We start from the raw sequence: 16938 nt of genomic DNA on the forward strand, positions 1-16938 counted from the left end.
TGCTTACACATCACACCAATGGCTATAAGTAATATCCAGTAATTTGTAGTTTTATCGCACTGGGCAGGGTCAGCTGTCAGCATGCACCCCTCAACATAACTGAGAGAAGCAGGTGACTGAAGTCACCAGCAGTATCCACAGCCAGGCTTGGCCAAGATACACAACTGGGAGCAGGAGCACCTGCAGCTCAGAGCCTCACTCTGCAGCACTTCCCAAGCTGTAATAGCCACCCTGCAGTGGGAAGAAGATATAAGATAACAGAAAAGCAGCACTGGAGTATCCCAGGTCAGAAAAAAAACTAAGACTTTTCAGCTTTTGAGAACGTGATGAGTCACCACGTTGCTTTTTATCGCTGAAATAAAGTCTGGTGGAGAGACTTGTGACGTTTACTGTGTGGACCAGCAAAAAAGCCAGGACAAAACCACATAATCTTCAGCAGGCCTCTAGCCAGCGTCTGTACTGACTCCACAAAGGTGCACTGGAAAGCAAATCCTGATGCTCTGGACAGCTGCTGCAGATCATCATGTGTCCTTGCACCTCAAGTGTTCTGGTCTATGCTGCAGCTTAGCTGGGGCAGTCTGAAACAAATGTCTGCGACTCAGGTTACCTGCACATGTCTCCAACTGCCTCCTCAGCCATACCCCAATTTTCATGGGAAGTAAATATATAGTTCACTCAAGATTAACAGAATCAGATTTACCGTAGATTGTATGAGGGGGAACAAAATCCTGGACTAGTTATTAGGAGCATGCCTAGTGACCAAGGGCACCAAAGAGGAGTTGGCAGCATGATGCAGTTAGGTACCAATAGCAGGGGGAAAAAGTGGCTCTGGAAAGCAAAACACTGGTAGGCAGGTTAAAAGACAGGGATCATAGGTAACAGTGTCCAATATGCTCCCCTGTAATATGCACATGGTGGAAGGCAGACAGTGCTAGAAAAGAATGGTATTTGCCTTTATTAGGTATGAGGAAACTGTTGAGAGAGTGCCAATTTATCTGTCTCCCCCACCTAAACTGAAAGTGAAGCAGGATGTTAAGTACATAATGGGGGGGTAGGGGTGGTGGTGTGGAATTTATACAGGATGCTCTAAAGTAAAGTGTGAGGGAACAAGCACCCATTGTGCCACTAAGAAGAACTAGTAAGTTTGAGTAAAACCAAGGCCAAGAGTTTTTTGAAAGAAAGCTCACACAGACTCCTGGTGTACGGGACCCCCTCCAGCACTGGCTTGGGGGGGTGCATGTTGGTTTTGTTCTACAGAGCTGATTTTTATTAGTAGAGAAGAGCACTGCGTTACGTTACTGCACGGCCACTTCACTGGCTTTTACAGGGTAACCCCAACAAGGCCCCAGGCGTTTGCCTCGCTTGCTTCACCTCCTGGGCCAGGCGAGCAGCCACCACCAGCACCCTGCTGAGCGCCCCCCAGGACCTTGGGTTTACTTCTTTCTGTCATGGAGAAAAGTATGTCCACTATAAATTTTTCCTCATCTTGCCATACAAGCATTCTCAAACAAACATTTCTTAACAGTGTGAATGAGTTTCCCAAGTCTTTATATATAGAACTGATGTTTTATATCTTAGTACATAAAAGAGGTGGTGAGAATCTTCAGGATCTGGGGCTCCCTCTTCTCAAAATTATTATAAATCTAAGCTATTTGAGTTTTTTTAAAAATTAGCTCAGATCAGCCATTGAGTTTGAGAAGAATGACTCACCAAAAGTCAAATGCTGACTTGATGCCAGAGTGAGTTTCTAACAGTGTTCACAGAAAACTCAGGAGTTCTTTCTCTATTCTCTAATAAAAGGCTACACTTTAGCCACTTACTGATAATGCTGCATAATTCAGCCAGAAAGGCAGATCCAAAATGACTGGAAGTAGCCAAGTTTAAGTCTTCTCTATAATTTTTTATCATCCATGAAACACAAAGAACAATTTCATAAACATATAGATCTAAAACATGCCGGCAGTGTTATCATGTGCTTAACCCAGGAAACAGTACATATAACACCTCTAAAACCTATTTATGCATATGGTAGTTTCAAAAATGTTTTGAAGAAATAGGTGCCAGCCCTACAAAATTAAAACTGCCAAAGCTAATAATTTCCAACAGAACAACTGAGGATTAGCTTTGCGTTATAGCCAACCAGATCCATCCCTGGTAACAAAAAAAAAAAGCAAACAAACCAAGCTTTTGTAACACAATCCACCTTGTGAGACTTAGCTTCAGCTTTTACGTTACATGGTTCATCTTCGAGTTAGATACCATCCAGACTGCAGGCTTACTGTCTAAAGGGTATATTAAATTCAGCAGCTAATACAGCATCTGTCAATCAAACTACTTTGAGAGCTGTCAGCTTATGCAACTGAAAAAAAGGCACTTTGTAATGCAGGGTTACGGTTCCTACTGCGAAGACCAACAAAGGTAAGAAAGGAGAAACGATACAAATTAATCTCATCAAACCCTTTTTAACAGACATTCCCCCAGCATTTGCATGGAACAGGAAACCGATTCCCATGCAAGTCTCTAGTGAGACAGAAGTACAGACTGTCATGCAGAGACAACTCCAGAGCCTCACGTTCCTGTCTCCAGGTAAAATATACAGGCTCAACTGGGCAAGACTCCCTAAAGTGATAGAAGCCAACAGCCCACAGGCAAACTCTTGAGTAACAGCAAAGGACTCATTACAAGGGGAGGAAAAAAACCCCAACAAAACAAAAAAACAGACTGCATTAAGACTTTATCTGCTCTCCCCCACCAATCATGTTCCAACCTAACTAGTGCTGCAACTGAAGCTTGCATATTCTGCCTATGCCACTCCCCCAACCATTCAACTTGTCTTTCCTTACTTAGAAAAATATCACATGGAGAAACACAATGGAGGGGACAGCAAAGTGCATCATCATTGTACATAAACTGTGTAACGCTGAAGAATGTTTTAGATTAATGCACACTGGTCTGTACAAGCATCACCCAAAAAAAGGATAAAACCGAGGCAAAAAGAACACAAAATACTCAGTTTCGGGGGGTGGGGGCTGGGGTGGGGTGAGGGAGTTCTTAACTGCACGTACATCTCAACTGTGAAGGCACACAGCCACACTGAGGCATCCTTTTCCTCTAGAAACGCCAAGCTTCTTCCTATCTGAGAGTTTCTCAGAGTGCAATGCATTTGAGCAACACAAATCCAGCTACAGGATGTCCGCCTCAAAATAGAAAGAGCAGGAGGCCTGGCAATAGGTCTGTGCCACAAACAGAACAGCTACGCAGGATGTTTTACACTGAGAAACAACCACCTCTCGCCAGGATTCCACTGGCCCAGAAGTAACACACTGATTTAATTTTCCTTATTAGAAAATACATTTCCAAATAAATTATGTTTTAGCATAAATTGCTGTGAATCAATATAAACACAGTGGGTGTTATATCATCCTGCCTTTCTTCAGGATAGTCTAAGAAGCCATAAATTAAACTAGTCTTTGTGATCAGAAAGGGTAGTTTTCCAGCCAAACTGCAAGTGTCAAAAAACGTAAGTGCTGCATAATTTGTTCAAGAATGTACAGAAAACACATTTTAATCCACATCTGCATCTAGTCCATGGGTAGTGATTTTTTCTCAGTGCTGACTCCATTTAATGCTTTTGAGGTCAATTCCATCCTGCACCATTTCCCAGAGGGGGCTGTAAAGAAAGGAGAAGAATGAGGACTAAAATGTACAGGACGATATCAAAAACAACCACCAAACAGACAGTTTCATCAACTACACAATAAATTAGGACATACCCATCTACCCATCTTCTTCTGGAGGTCAGGAAGCTTCAGACAATCAGTCCTCAACTGTGTCCTCACCCCAAAATACAAGAGGTGAGAGAGCAGGGCACCTCATTTCCTGCCCCCATTTTAGGCATAAACTACTGCTGTCTCTTAGAGACTGAGCCCTCACATTTGACACTGTCCAGATGAGTCAGGAGTCTTTCAGTTTCACCAAAAAACCCCCCACCAACCTTATTGATACATAAACTCAGTAATATCACCTCTGGCTTAGAAACTTCTAGGTATTGCCCTACATCCTTGCCCTACTCATATTCTTTCCCTGACAAAGGCAGGATCTGGGAGAAGGTTTGTTACCAGGTCTGTTTCCTTCAAAAATTTCTCACTACTGTTAAAATCAGGCCCACTACCCACTCTGGCAATACCGCTCGCTTATATACAGACACCACCACATTTCTGAAGCAAACAATTATTTTCAGCTAAATCCAGCTCTTCAAATATTACCATACTGAAGTCTTTACATTCAGTAAGATGGCTCACCTCATTTCCCTCAGCCTCCTAACATGCTGTATGCACTTCTGCACCGTATAATCCACTTCTTCTTCTGTAGTGAAACGACCAATGCCAAATCTAAACCAAAAGAAAACCATTAAGGACTAGAATAATGTGCATATGTAAGGGTGGAACAAATCCACCACCTACTGCTAGCAGAAAAGAAGAATATTTGGAAGCATTAGGGAAGACCACTCCACGCACCTTATAGATGAGTGAGCCAAGTCTTCATCTGTTCCGATAGCCCGCAAAACATAGGAAGGCTCCAGAGAAGCTGATGTGCAAGCACTGGGGACAGGGAAAGCAGGCAAGTTTCAAACTTCTCCTCATATGCAGATGCTACACTGAAATAACACTTCACTAATCTCCAACAAGGAACAGGTCATTTACAGGCATTTAATATTACTATGACCCTACAACAACCTGTACCAGCTTCCTTAGCCTCTTAGAAACCACCAGTGAATACAAGCAAGAAGAGTGGTATTTCTGCTCCTGAAGAATGGAAGGAGCGGGCATTAGAGGGGAATGAATATAATAAAATAGGAGCACAAAGTAAGAAGAGAGAACGCATAATGCAGGAAGAATAAATACAATGCCAAACAGAAGCAGCAAGAATGCAGACTAAGAGGTAGCTGAAATGAAAGCCATGAAAAAAGACAAAGGATCAAAGACAGAATTAGCCAGAGAAGGTAACATACCAACAGAAACATTAAAAAAAAAAAAAAAAAAAAGGCTTCACAAGCTGTTGTTTTGCAGCAAAACAATTAAATGAAACACAGCGTGCAGAGGAATCCAGAGCAAGATGACCTAGTTATAGTCATCACTAGAGAAAACTTCCATCTTCAAGCAGCAGGCAACACTGGTTATATGTTGTTACTCAATTTTTACAGGTAGCAACACGCAGCATGAACTGGAAAGCCATTTACAGCTCTCTGGTGTGCAAAGCAGAGCCTCAGAAGAGATTTTTAAATTACAGAAGTGTCTGGCTTCAGAGACAGTCATGTGCAGACTTGTTCTTCCTGTTCACAGTGCCAACATATTTCTAATTAAAGACACACTGACCACTTTGTTCCCAAAGGTTAGGAAAGGAGGGCATCTTGACACTCAGTTACCTTCATCACAACCATCAAGTTCATCTTAGTAACAGAAACATTACTCATCACTCCTGTAGAGCCAACAGAGCTCCATAAAAGCGTATTCAATTTTCTTTCTGCTTTTGCATTAAACACAGGTACTAGAAGCTAATTTAATTCAGATATTTGCCCAACTTCACTAGATTCTAGTTACTATCTGCCACTTGTGTGTAATCCTGCTGAAGGACAGAAGCTGCTCAAATGCTGGTAGCCTTTAGAATGAAAGCGTCACGGGCAGTTACAAGTCAAGGCTACTCAGGCTGCATTTAACCAGTCTGCAAGGCTAGCAGGTAGGAATTTCTAGGCTGTTATTTTCTGGTGGTTTTGGAGGTTTTTTTGGTTTTGGGTTTGGTGGGGTTTTTTTTTGCTTTCACGATGAGTAAATTAGACCTTCATTTAAAATGTGCCACTTAAACACCATCTTAGAATGCAATCAATGTCAGGCTGACTCACTAACCAAATACACAAATACATGGCACAGAGGAGATCACTCCTTAGTTTGTACGTCCATTAGCAGATGTTATTTTCTCACCAAAACGTACTGCTATCCTCCCACACGTTCCACCTACCTTCCTGAAGACAGAGCCACATCTTTCAAAGCCATCAGAAGACTCTCCCCTTCCACATATGCAAAAGATAAATTGATGCATCCTACACACAAATAAATGAAATAGAAAAAAACTTCCATCAACTGAAATCTAGGGCAAATCCTACCCCACATGGCAGTACTTGCAAAACATGTAGCTGAAGTGCATTATTCAGTCATGGTCATTAACACTGAGGAGCTAAGGGGCTCTGGATCTTGCTAATGTTACCTGGATAGCGATGCTCTCTATCTCCATTCATAACCACATCAGGAACTTCAGTCATTATTTTTGTAACCAGTCGTTCTGCCAGTTGAGAGATTCGCTTATGGTCGTACTAGCAAAGAAACCAGAAAAGAGACCAAAATAATGAACGGTGTACAGTTTGACCTCACTCGAACTGCTTTGTGTCACCAGCCATGAGCAAACTGAAGTAGCTGGGTTTGCAGTTTGGTTAGACTAGGGAAAGAACACACCTGAAACTTAAAAAGAAACTGTCAAACTCTGCCTACTCTACAGACTGTTTTAGAAGAGAACTACCAGCTTGGTTCTAGCTAGCTCAGCCTTCAAAAATATTCCAAACCATTCAGAAAGATCTATATATACACAAGCTGCCAAACAGGCTTTCACAAAAGCACAGAGTCCTTTACGTTTAAAGACAAATTAGGCAGTGCATAAGACGACACATTTTGCAACAGAAGTGCATCTATTATGGTAAGTGCCCCTTATTTCCCTAGGAGCTCTCGAACTATACTACATAAACACATGGACTCACAAATTACTGTGAACTCAGCTTGGCAATGAGAACTGTCCACGTGCACTGTCTCGTTCCAGACTAAAAAATGAGGTCACTTACACTAAAAAAAACAGCATTAAGGTACGGTATCAGCTCTGGTGTAGAGAAATGGCCAGATGCACACATGCAATGCATGCTTATAAAAAGAGGGTATCTCAAATGTTACTTGGTGTACAAATGCCAGAACTCTGCCAGGCAAGGAAGAGAATCCAGATCTGAGGATCATGCAGAATTCAAGCTCTGCAGGCTCTCCAATCTTTAACAAGGCTTCCCTAATCACCCATCTCAGATGAAGATCTCTGCCTGCCCCCCAGGAAGAAGCTTGATCCTACATGTACGGGTATCTGGCTTATGCGTCCCACTGGCATTGTATTAGAGGATTTTTACATTCCAGCTGTAAGGAATGGATTGGTGCCCACAAACAGATGTAGCAGCACACAAAGGCTTAGTTAGAGACCAGACCTAGCAAATAAAAACTTTACTGTCCAAGCTAGGGAAAAAAAAAAAAAAGTAGTAATTCTTAGTTGCAAAGCTGCAGTAAACATACATTTAACAGGTATGATAATGGACTCTGGAATTTTTATTTTTTTCAATATAGATTACACAAACATGGAGTTATACCATTTCAGAGATGCTGCTAATGCATGTGCACAGAATGGAGAGATGAGTGTAAGCACTTAAAGCTGTATTTTACTAGAACTGTCAACGATAAACCTGTTGTAGAAAACCATGATTCAAACCATTTCAAGTAAAAAAGAAACTTAAGAAAGAACTTCCAATTACCCAAAAAGTCCTTGAAAAATGTCAAAACATTTACTTAATGTTACAACACGAAAATCAAATTTAATTCATGCACATGGACACAAAAAGACCTAAAGAATCTAAGACTTAACTGGCCCTCTAATATTCTTTTCTGGAATCCAAAACAAATATCTCCTCCCACATACCTCCATCTCTTCCTGTGCCACTTCACATGCTGCCCCCAGGCCCACTGCCAAAGGAGTGGGCACAGTCCCAGACCGCAGTCCTCTCTCCTGGCCTCCCCCACTTTGCAGGGGTTCTAGCCTGACGCGCGGTCGACGGCGAACATAGAGAGCACCAACCCCTTGAAAACAAGGAAAGCTGTTTTAGTATGCACCCACCATTCTGAAATTATGCAAAGGGACTCCAAGGTTTGGAAACATTCCTTATTTCCACAGCAAACACATATTTGGACACCTCACTGGAGGAAAAAAAAAAAAAAAAAAGTAGTGAACATATACAGAAGCACAGTATTTTCTAGGAAATGCTGTTCGTCCCCATCATTCGCATTTCTCTTCGCTCAGGCTCCCAGAGCTTTAGCCATGGGAGAAGCTCAGTTTCCACCAGCATGCTTTAGCCACCTAAGGAGTCCGTACTTCCCTTACTTCTCAATTCCTGTGCACAGCTGAAGTTCATCCCTTTACACTGAAGTTTTTATGTGCAGGTATTTCATTCATGTATGTTCCCTTACTGACTTCCAACCGAAAGCTCTAGAAGAACTCCTTTCTGTGGTTTACCAGGCCAGCACTAGTCCCAGAAGTCCTCTCCCATCCTTATTAGGGAGACTCATCAGTGGCACCGATTTCCAACAGGCAGATTAGATATGCCAGCCAGTTCCACTGTCTGCTCTCCTCACCTGTGAACTTGATTTCCATGTCTTCACGTGCCTTGGCATACCTAACAAGTAACTGTCACCACATGAAGAATGTTTGCAACTTCTGCTCATAACAAGTTGTGAAAATTTATGTCTGTCACCTGCTCAAAGTTACTGGTTGAAAACTTAGTCCTCATCCAGAGAGGACTTCAGCTCTGAAGAGAGCTCATGCATAAAGAGACAACATATTGAAAAAAATAATTTTGTCTTTTGTTTCTGAATAGCACACAGAATACAGCAAACCTGCTTTCTGTCTTTCTGCATCCAGTGTTACAAACTAAATTGATCGTGACAGTGATAATAGCTGAACTTTTACTATTTGGGAACCAACTAAAAAATCCATAGCCAGATTTTAAACCCCACTCCGCAAAGAAGATGCACAAATGGAGCTGGGGGGGGAAGAAGCCATTGGAAGTACAAGACAACCAAAATGACTAAGCATTTAAGCTTTCCAGTTACCTTTTGATCTCCCCATTGCAAGTTACACTCAGGACTAAACTTTACCGTGTAACCCAATCATTTTATTTCAACTGTTTCAGCATCAATAGTGCTTCACACCAAGCAGACAACTCCTGAAAAGCCACTCCTCCTAATACTGCCACCATTTTAAGATACTGTTTCTTCCTTCAGTGAAACGACCTCACAACCCACCTGCACTGAAGATCCGCACACCACAGCACAGCTCTAAGTCTGGCAGTGGTGCCTGAACTACTCCAAAATCAGTCCAATACCAGTCTTAGAAGATACTTCCTGTCACTAAGACAGGTAGGTTTTACTTCATACGCTGCATAGTTACCTTAAGGTAGGCAGGCATGGAAGCAACAATTCTCTAGAAAAGCATTTCAGTACGTACCTTTGGGCCCATAAATTTTATGGCCACTGATGCTCATTAGATCAATTTTCATGTTGTTGACATCCATAGGAATTTTACCAATTGCTTGTGCAGCATCTGTGTGGAAGAAAACCTTATGCACACGGCAGATCTCACCTGTAATAAACACACAAAAGCAAAAAAACCCCATGTAATCTCATCTAATGGTTATGATTCCAATGACTCCAACAATGAATCTAAAGCATCAGTTTATAGCAGGGACAGGTTCTAAGGTGACAAAGGAAGAAACGGGCACTGTCATGTTTCTTTTACAGTAGTGTCTAAAGCTGCATAGGAGCTATTCTGGCTGGTGCCTAGCTGGGCACAGGTTTAGGCAGGTCAGCAGGTAAGACTGCAGTGAATTTCTTCAGTTAAGTAGTTAAAAAAGCCTGCTGCTGCTAAGAAGTAAGACTGCTTCCAAAACCACACCTACCAAGTTTAAGTACAAATGGCTGCATGGGTTCATGACCATATACAACAATACTGGGGGAGAAGGGGTGTCCAAGTGTGGTGCTCACCATCCCCTCCAGCCTCAAATTCTGCATATTTCTCTTCTTAAACACTACAAGTCCACAAAGTCTACAATAAACCATTATAGAATGTAAACTCAATTTGGCCAGTTACCTGTGCAAATTTTTCATCCATCAGTGAAACTAGAAACACTGCAGCTGATCTGTACAAGGCTATAATTGCTGCAATACTCACTGTAGAAGTACTATATTTCATCCTTATTTCCCCTTTAAAGTAAGTTTTCATTTGGGACAGCATTATTATTTATTCCTTAACTATACTACATCTAATTTGTTGCATCAGTAGCACTTGGGTATGAAAATATTAAGTAAAATGAAGCAGATGTGACATTAGTTGGCCTCTGGAAGCCACGGTGTACTTACCAATGTCATGAATTGGCTGCTTTACTCCTATTTCATTATTCACAGTCATTACAGAAACCAAACTTGTATCTGGCTGGAATGCATTCTCCAAATCCTGGTGAAATATTCATACAGAAGTTGTGACTAATGGCAGAAGCAAGATTCCTGTGTACACCTTCAATTTGCTAGCAAATCTTAACCACCAGCCTCCTAACTAGCACGTTATGGAGAAACCCCTTGGGTTCTGACAAACAGTCCTGGCAAGAACACTAATCCATGTGAAATTCCTGTAGGAAGAGGAGCACGATCAATTGCATTTCTGCATATCCTAACCCTGGTATGCACTGTGCCACCTGACTTGATTTAATCATGTCAGAACAGGCTTTTGCCATGTCTTGTATATTCCTCTGAACTATTTTCTTTAATAAATTAACCACCCACAAAACAGCTTAAGCCACATCTAGACAAAGTGGCTGGCTATAAAGGAACTGCATTATATACAAGAAAGCATTGTGCAAAGAAGGAGTCTGCCAGCAAAGTTCTCAGAGACACAGCTAAGACTCCTGCGCCTGCAGGCCTAATCCCTCTACCCCACCACATACACACAACACCTCTCCAAGTCAGATGACAGGGCTAGAAATAAAACTGACGCTGTCCTGTATTACAGGACACAAATCATGAAATAAGCATATACAACATCTAAATCCCAGGACTGCAGCCAGTACAGCCAGAAGGGTCAGTTCATGGACAGCAATCAGAAGGGAGTATGGTAATCACTGATGCCTTGAGTAGCTCAGGTCATGGAATTTCACCAGTGTCTCCTGCATCAAAGCCAGCTCCATCCTAGTCATGTACTGGGCTCTCTATAAGGGTATGCACAGCTCCACCTGCATGGGTGTGAAGCATGAAGGCACAGCAGGTGAACTATGGGATGAGAGATGAATGTTTTGGTTGAGAAAAAGTCTAAAGCAGACAGAATAGAATATCTTTCCCCAGCCGTGACAGATTTGACTGTGACCCATTCTACATTGTGATATTTACCATCCTTTCCTCTTTATCATCAAGAGGACACAAGGCCCTCTTAAGCATCAATGTGAAGCAAAAACCTCTTCTATTTTCACTTTCTTTCTGTCAGTAAACAACCTACCTTCAAATCTATAAGCCCATTCTTTTTAACGGGTAGATACGTGACCCGAAAACCTTCTGTCTCCAAGGAACGGCAAGAATCCAACACGCACTTGTGCTCTGTTTGTGTAGTAATTATATGCTTTTTTCTGGATTTATAGAACCTTGCGACACCCTGTCAGGCACAATCCATCAACAAAAAAACTGCTGTTAGATCACGGAAGAAAGCGAGCTTTACACAAAACGATCAGAAATAAGAAATCACTATTCAGATATAATACATTTGGATCTTCCCCGTTTTCCCCAAAGTGATGAATCTAAAAGGTAATGACATGCAATTCACACTACATATTTCCATCAGCACTCATTTTTCAAAAGGCCTGCAAAAATGTTAGCCAATATAAGTTCTAGACACTATTAAAATAAATACTTTTAAAAAAACATTTGCAATGGAGTCCTATACAATGACAAAGTCTGAACAAGCACACACTAAAGGTTAGAACACTACCTGATCCTAGTCAGAAAAAGGTTTGTGATCAACATCTCCGCTATATTTCATTATAAAGATTTTAATTACGTAAGCAGAAGGACTGCACTCGGTGCATATAAGGTAAACACCAAGTATTATACTCTGTCCTCAAAACCATGTCCTGGGCACTAAAACATCCCAGTATTTTCTCCACTTACGTAGTAGAGTACCACAAGGAATAAATCCAGGAACTTGAATATCTGCTAACTGGGCCAATATATTAACACCTAAACTATTGAAAAACGCATACAGTTCTTAAGAGCATAATCTTAACAAATAACTATCAGCATAAACCTTTTACCTTTATTGCCATATTATTTGATTCTGTTGCACCACTGGTAAATATAATTTCCCTTGAATCAGCTCCAATTAAATCTGCAACTTGCTGTTTAAAAAGAAATACAAATTTGACTTGTTAAGATAAAATATAATGAACTCATCAGAGCAAAACACATGCAAAATGTTTTCAAGAATACACCCTTGCGCCTGTCATAAAAAGAACGTAAACCCCAGTAAGTATTGATTCCCCCAAAAATGACAGACTCGCACCTAAGACTAGCAGAATGATAAAATATGGAGTTAGCTCAGTTATTGCAGCAGCATGCTTGTGACCTCAGGAAACCAAAAATTTTGAGGCACTTTCACCTTAAGTATTGGTTTCTGCCAATTGGTTTTCAGTTGCTCTAACCTCATTATTTTTTCTCACAACAAATCTGCTTAAGTACAACTATGCAAAGAGAAAGCTGCTATAATACAGCCCACAGAGAACTAACTAACTACAACAGCCTTATTGTTAATTTTGATTTTCTTTTGACACTGGCATTTGCTCGCCAGCAGGAAAACCACTATGACTGCAGAGAGCTGAAGACTCACCTGCCTTGCTTTCTCCATGGCAGCCTCACTCTCCCAGCCATAGGCATGGGTCCTGGAGTGGGGATTGCCGTAGTAGGCTGTCAGATATGGGAGCATGCTGTCCAGGACTCTGGGATCCTGCAAGACATGAACCACACAGCCTTAGAAAAGGAGAAGGAAAAGCATCTCTGTCCCCTCTACACCCCCCTGATCCCTCTGTCCCAGGATTTGCAGCACTTCTTCTGCAATGTCTAGATTTAGCTCAGGCCAGACCTTGAAAGCTTGAGGTTGTTACACCTTATATACAACACTGCCTCCAGTGAATACGAGCATCTGGCAATCACGTTGCGCACCCTCACACGTAACCTCGATCTGCCTCAAGACAACCATGCAAGAATAGGATTTTCTGGGCATACAGAATCACAGAATGGTCTGGGTTGGGAGGGGCTTTACAGACCACCTAGTTCCAACCCGCTGTCCCAAAGGACACCTTCCACTAGACCAGGGTGTGCCAAGCCCCAACCAGCCTGGCCTTCCAAGCAGAAGCAACACCAAGTCTTAAAAAGTCAGGAAAAACTACGCAGGTAAGCATCTCGATCAGATTAATTCCTTGCTGCCCCTAAAAGCAATACTCGTACCCGCAGCTGCTGGTGCGAGCTCTGCCGTGGCTCCCGCCCCGCGGCGGCCCCGCAGAGCACGGAGCGGGCACCGAGCCTCTGTACAGAGGCGGCGAGGCAGGAGAGCAGGGCCGCGGCGGGGGCAGAGCTGCTGCCCAGGCGGGAGACCGGCGGCGTCGGAGCGGCGCGGCTAAAAGGCCTGCGGCGGCCCGGCCTCCCCGCCGCCGCCCGGCCTCCGCCGTTACAGCTCCCTCTAAGTGACGCTGCTTCGGGCGCGGCCGCGAGCGCAGGGAGAACCTCACGCCCGGGAAGACGCGGCCGCGCCAGGGGGAGGCGGCGGAGGGCGAAGGCCGGAGGCCGGAGCAGAGGCTGGGCCTCCCCTGCCCCGTGCCGCCTGCGCGCCGGGCAGCGCCGTAGCTTCACGGGTCGAAGCAGCGGCGGCAGCAGCGCGGGCGGGGGAGACGCGCTCTTACCAGCGGGGTGGTGGCCTGCACGTCCATGTAGAGCGGCCTCAGGGCGCCGCCTCCATCGCCGCTTCGTCCCGAGGATGGGGGGGACGGCCGGGACGGTGCTCCACCGCCCCGCCCCGGAGCCTCGGGCGCCGCCGCCGCTGCCGCCGCCCCCGGCCTGGGCAGCAGTTCTGCCCCCGCCGCGGCCCTGCTCGGCGCTGGCGCGACCATCGAAAGCCACCGAGAGGCGGGAGCCGCCCGCAAAGCCGCCAGGCGCCGCCACCCCGACATAGCCTCGGTGCTGGGCGCACCCGCCCCTTCCGACTACGTCAGGGCACGCACCGGAAGCGGAGACCGGAGCGGGCAGCGGTGGCGGGTGCGGTGCGGCCGGAGGGAGCGAGGTACGGGCGGGGTGCCGGCCCTCGCCCCTCCCCAGGGGGTTTGCGGTGGAGGCTCGGGTCTCCGGGGCGGGGTGCGGGCGGCGGTCAGAGCACCTGCGAGGTGAGGCGGACGTGGAGGGCCCTGGTGCGGCGGGCGCGAGGCCTGGCGGCGGGCGGGAGGCGGAGGCCGCCCCTCCCGGGGGGGCCGCAGGGCCGTGCGCAGCCTGAGCCCTCGCCTCGGCCTCGGGCCCTGCGGGGCGGGTTCGCTGCCCCGCTCCGACGTCGGTGGCAGCTCCGGAGGACGGGCCCGGCAGCAGAAGCATTGCTACGTGACGCCGTGCGCTGCTCACGGGGAACTGAAGAGCACGGAGGGGGGTCCTAAACAGCTCTCGGAGACACAGCGGCACTCCCCGGAGCTTGCCGAGGGCGAAACAGGGCCGTCATCGAGGCACTGGCATTCCCTTCCTGCCTTTTCCTGCTTGATGCGTGAGGAGACGAGCCCAAAAGCCTGCAAACCATCCGACACTACACTTACGAGACGCTCTGAAGTGTGCGGGCCGGCTTTCCAGCCCAGTTTGGTTATAGAAGTGTTAGTCAAAGCAGTAAATCCATGTAGGTGTTTTGTTTTCTTTTCCAGATGCCTGTGACCATGGGCCCATACGGGCAATCGCAGCCCAGCTGCTTTGACAGAGTAAAGATGGGTTTCATGATGGGCTTTGCAGTAGGCATGGCAGCAGGAGCACTATTCGGCACGTTTTCCTGCCTCAGGTATGCTGAGGAAACAGCTTCTGTGAACAGGTCATGATACAGTGAGAGCCAGAGAAACGCCACTGTGGGATTGGGAAGGGAGGTGCGGATCTGGTCCTGTGTCATCACAGAGGTGAAACTTTGTTAGTGGCTACAAATTAACCACAGTTGAAGAGCCTCTTGTCAGCCCTAGCCTCAAATGAGAAAGTCTAATGGTGGTGGAGCATCACCTCTGGGTCAGCTGTGTATGAGGAGGTCACGGTTTCACTGACCTTTTCCTGCCGCTTGTAAGGGGGATTGCATTGGGAAGCTGAAGCTGGAAGATCAGCTCCAGGAAGAGCTGGATGAATTGGCTGTGCAGATAAACATGTAGCCCTCTCCTTGCTCTAAAGCTTCCTAGGGTATTCTGCAAGCTCTTGGGTATGTGCATCATGGTTGCTTTGGGTGTCCCATCCCCCTGCATGGAGGCAATCACTTATATGGACCCCGAGTCTTAATTGCAAGAGTGTAGGCAGAGCTGTGGATGGCACTGGCACAATACCACTGTGAATCAGAGAGGGACACCTTTCCCCAGCACTCCCCGGCATGCTGGCAGGGAAACAAACAATGCTCGCTGCTCCAAGATAGCCCTTGCACTGCATACTGACTGGTTTTGGCACGCATCATCTGTGAAAAGGAATTCCTGAAATAAGCTCTTTAATATTTTGCAGAACGTTTTATGCTTGAGGTTTTTTAATCTGTGATTAAATATTGGCGATGATTTGTTGTGAACCTAAAAGGAGGAAAAGGCACAAAGTCTAATCTGATAGTTTAAAGAGTTTTCTGATCTCTCTCAGATTCTGGAGGGTATTTGGAAGTGGTACAATGCTAGCAGAAAATACAGATTTAAGGTATTCAGAAGAAGTGACAGTGGTTCTATCGTACTTGACACAACTATGTTACTTCTGCTGTACTGTTTTTGAGGGGAAATCTCCATGTTTAAAAATCAGGTGCATGAAATTCCTTAGACTGTATAGTCACTGCCGTGCTTAGAAGTCAAATATCATGAGAGCTTCCTGAGATGGAACAATTTATTTCAGTCTGACCTTAGGTAAGTGGGAACTGGAGAACAGAAATTCCTCTGGACACCTCTAGGCCTTTCATGTTTCTCTCATATTAAAATATGGTGTCAGCAGTGAATAGGAAGAGTTTACAACATGATTTTAAGTTGGTGATACGAAAACCAGTGCCACTGCAGCCAGACAGGATAGTAATGCAACAGCCTATCCCCTTTTTATTCTCTGGCAAGTCAAATATTTGAACAGCACAATTTTTTCCCCCAAAAAAATAAGGGTATTTAGGGCACTAGCAGGTAAAGCTGTTCCTGCTAGTGGTGTGGCAGGAGGGTACAGCATCAGGTGGTACTGCTGCAGGAAAAAAAACACACATGGGCCATTGGCGAGGGTCACTCAAGTGCCCAAAGAGTATAGCTCCTTACCCCACCCCCCCCACCCCCTGCCCGCTGTAGCTCAGGCACAGGGCACTGCAGCCAGTCTCGTTGTGAAGGCAGGAGTATCATTTAAGTTTAGACTGAAGAGGAGGTATTTGATTTGGGCATTCAGTCTGCATGTATCAGATGTTTCCTGTTGCAGATCTGTTGTTACCTGTCAGGCTTCGGCTTTTATGTAATTTCTTTGTTTTTCTTTATCTCAGGATTGGCATGAGAGGACGAGAGCTGATGGGTGGAGTTGGCAAAACCATGATGCAAAGTGGTGGGACCTTTGGGACATTCATGGCTATTGGTATGGGAATCCGCTGCTAACCTGGCACTTGGGTTTTATCTTGGAATGCCCCTGTCCAGCCATTCCTTCTCTGTACCATAATAAAATCTTTAGATATCTAGAAGTGAGAGCTCTTCATGAAACAGTGAAGCACTGTCTTCCCTGCTTTTCTGACTGTAAACATGCTTTTAACCAAATTTCTACTTTCCTCCTATCTCAGTCTCATGACAATGAG

General features: G+C 45.0%; 2 protein-coding genes across 2 annotated transcripts; one reads left to right on the top strand and one right to left on the bottom strand.

Annotated features, from left to right (window-relative positions):
- Window positions 1-3299: 3299 nt before the first annotated feature.
- Window positions 3300-14107, bottom strand: NFS1 (NFS1 cysteine desulfurase). The gene is made up of 12 exons (XM_056354257.1): window positions 13841-14107; window positions 12772-12888; window positions 12200-12283; window positions 11392-11544; window positions 10266-10359; window positions 9355-9489; window positions 7774-7931; window positions 6262-6367; window positions 6016-6097; window positions 4518-4601; window positions 4302-4391; window positions 3300-3670 (listed from the first exon to the last, which is right to left on the bottom strand). The coding sequence occupies exons 1-12, from the start codon at window positions 14105-14107 to the stop codon at window positions 3607-3609; spliced, it is 1434 nt and encodes a 477-aa protein (XP_056210232.1). The 3' UTR covers window positions 3300-3606.
- On the top strand, window positions 14093-16827 carry ROMO1 (reactive oxygen species modulator 1). Its single transcript, XM_056354275.1, has 3 exons — window positions 14093-14217; window positions 14834-14964; window positions 16636-16827. The coding sequence occupies exons 2-3, from the start codon at window positions 14834-14836 to the stop codon at window positions 16742-16744; spliced, it is 240 nt and encodes a 79-aa protein (XP_056210250.1). The 5' UTR covers window positions 14093-14217; the 3' UTR covers window positions 16745-16827.
- Window positions 16828-16938: the final 111 nt, after the last annotated feature.

The sequence above is a fragment of the Falco biarmicus genome, chromosome 10 (assembly GCF_023638135.1).
Source record: "Falco biarmicus isolate bFalBia1 chromosome 10, bFalBia1.pri, whole genome shotgun sequence".
NCBI lineage: Eukaryota > Metazoa > Chordata > Aves > Falconiformes > Falconidae > Falco > Falco biarmicus.

Bases quoted from the DNA above. Each gene is read 5' to 3' on its own strand.
- NFS1 (XM_056354257.1), bottom strand. From the start codon at position 14,107: ATGTCGGGGTGGCGGCGCCTGGCGGCTTTGCGGGCGGCTCCCGCCTCT. The intron at 12,889-13,840 runs GTAAGAGCGCGT...CATGTCTTGCAG, and splicing joins TGCAGGCCACCACCCCGCTG to GATCCCAGAGTCCTGGACAG. The intron at 9,490-10,265 runs GTAAGTACACCG...TGTTTATTACAG, and splicing joins GCAGCCAATTCATGACATTG to GTGAGATCTGCCGTGTGCAT.
- ROMO1 (XM_056354275.1), top strand. From the start codon at position 14,834: ATGCCTGTGACCATGGGCCCATACGGGCAATCGCAGCCCAGCTGCTTT. The intron at 14,965-16,635 runs GTATGCTGAGGA...TCTTTATCTCAG, and splicing joins GGCACGTTTTCCTGCCTCAG to GATTGGCATGAGAGGACGAG.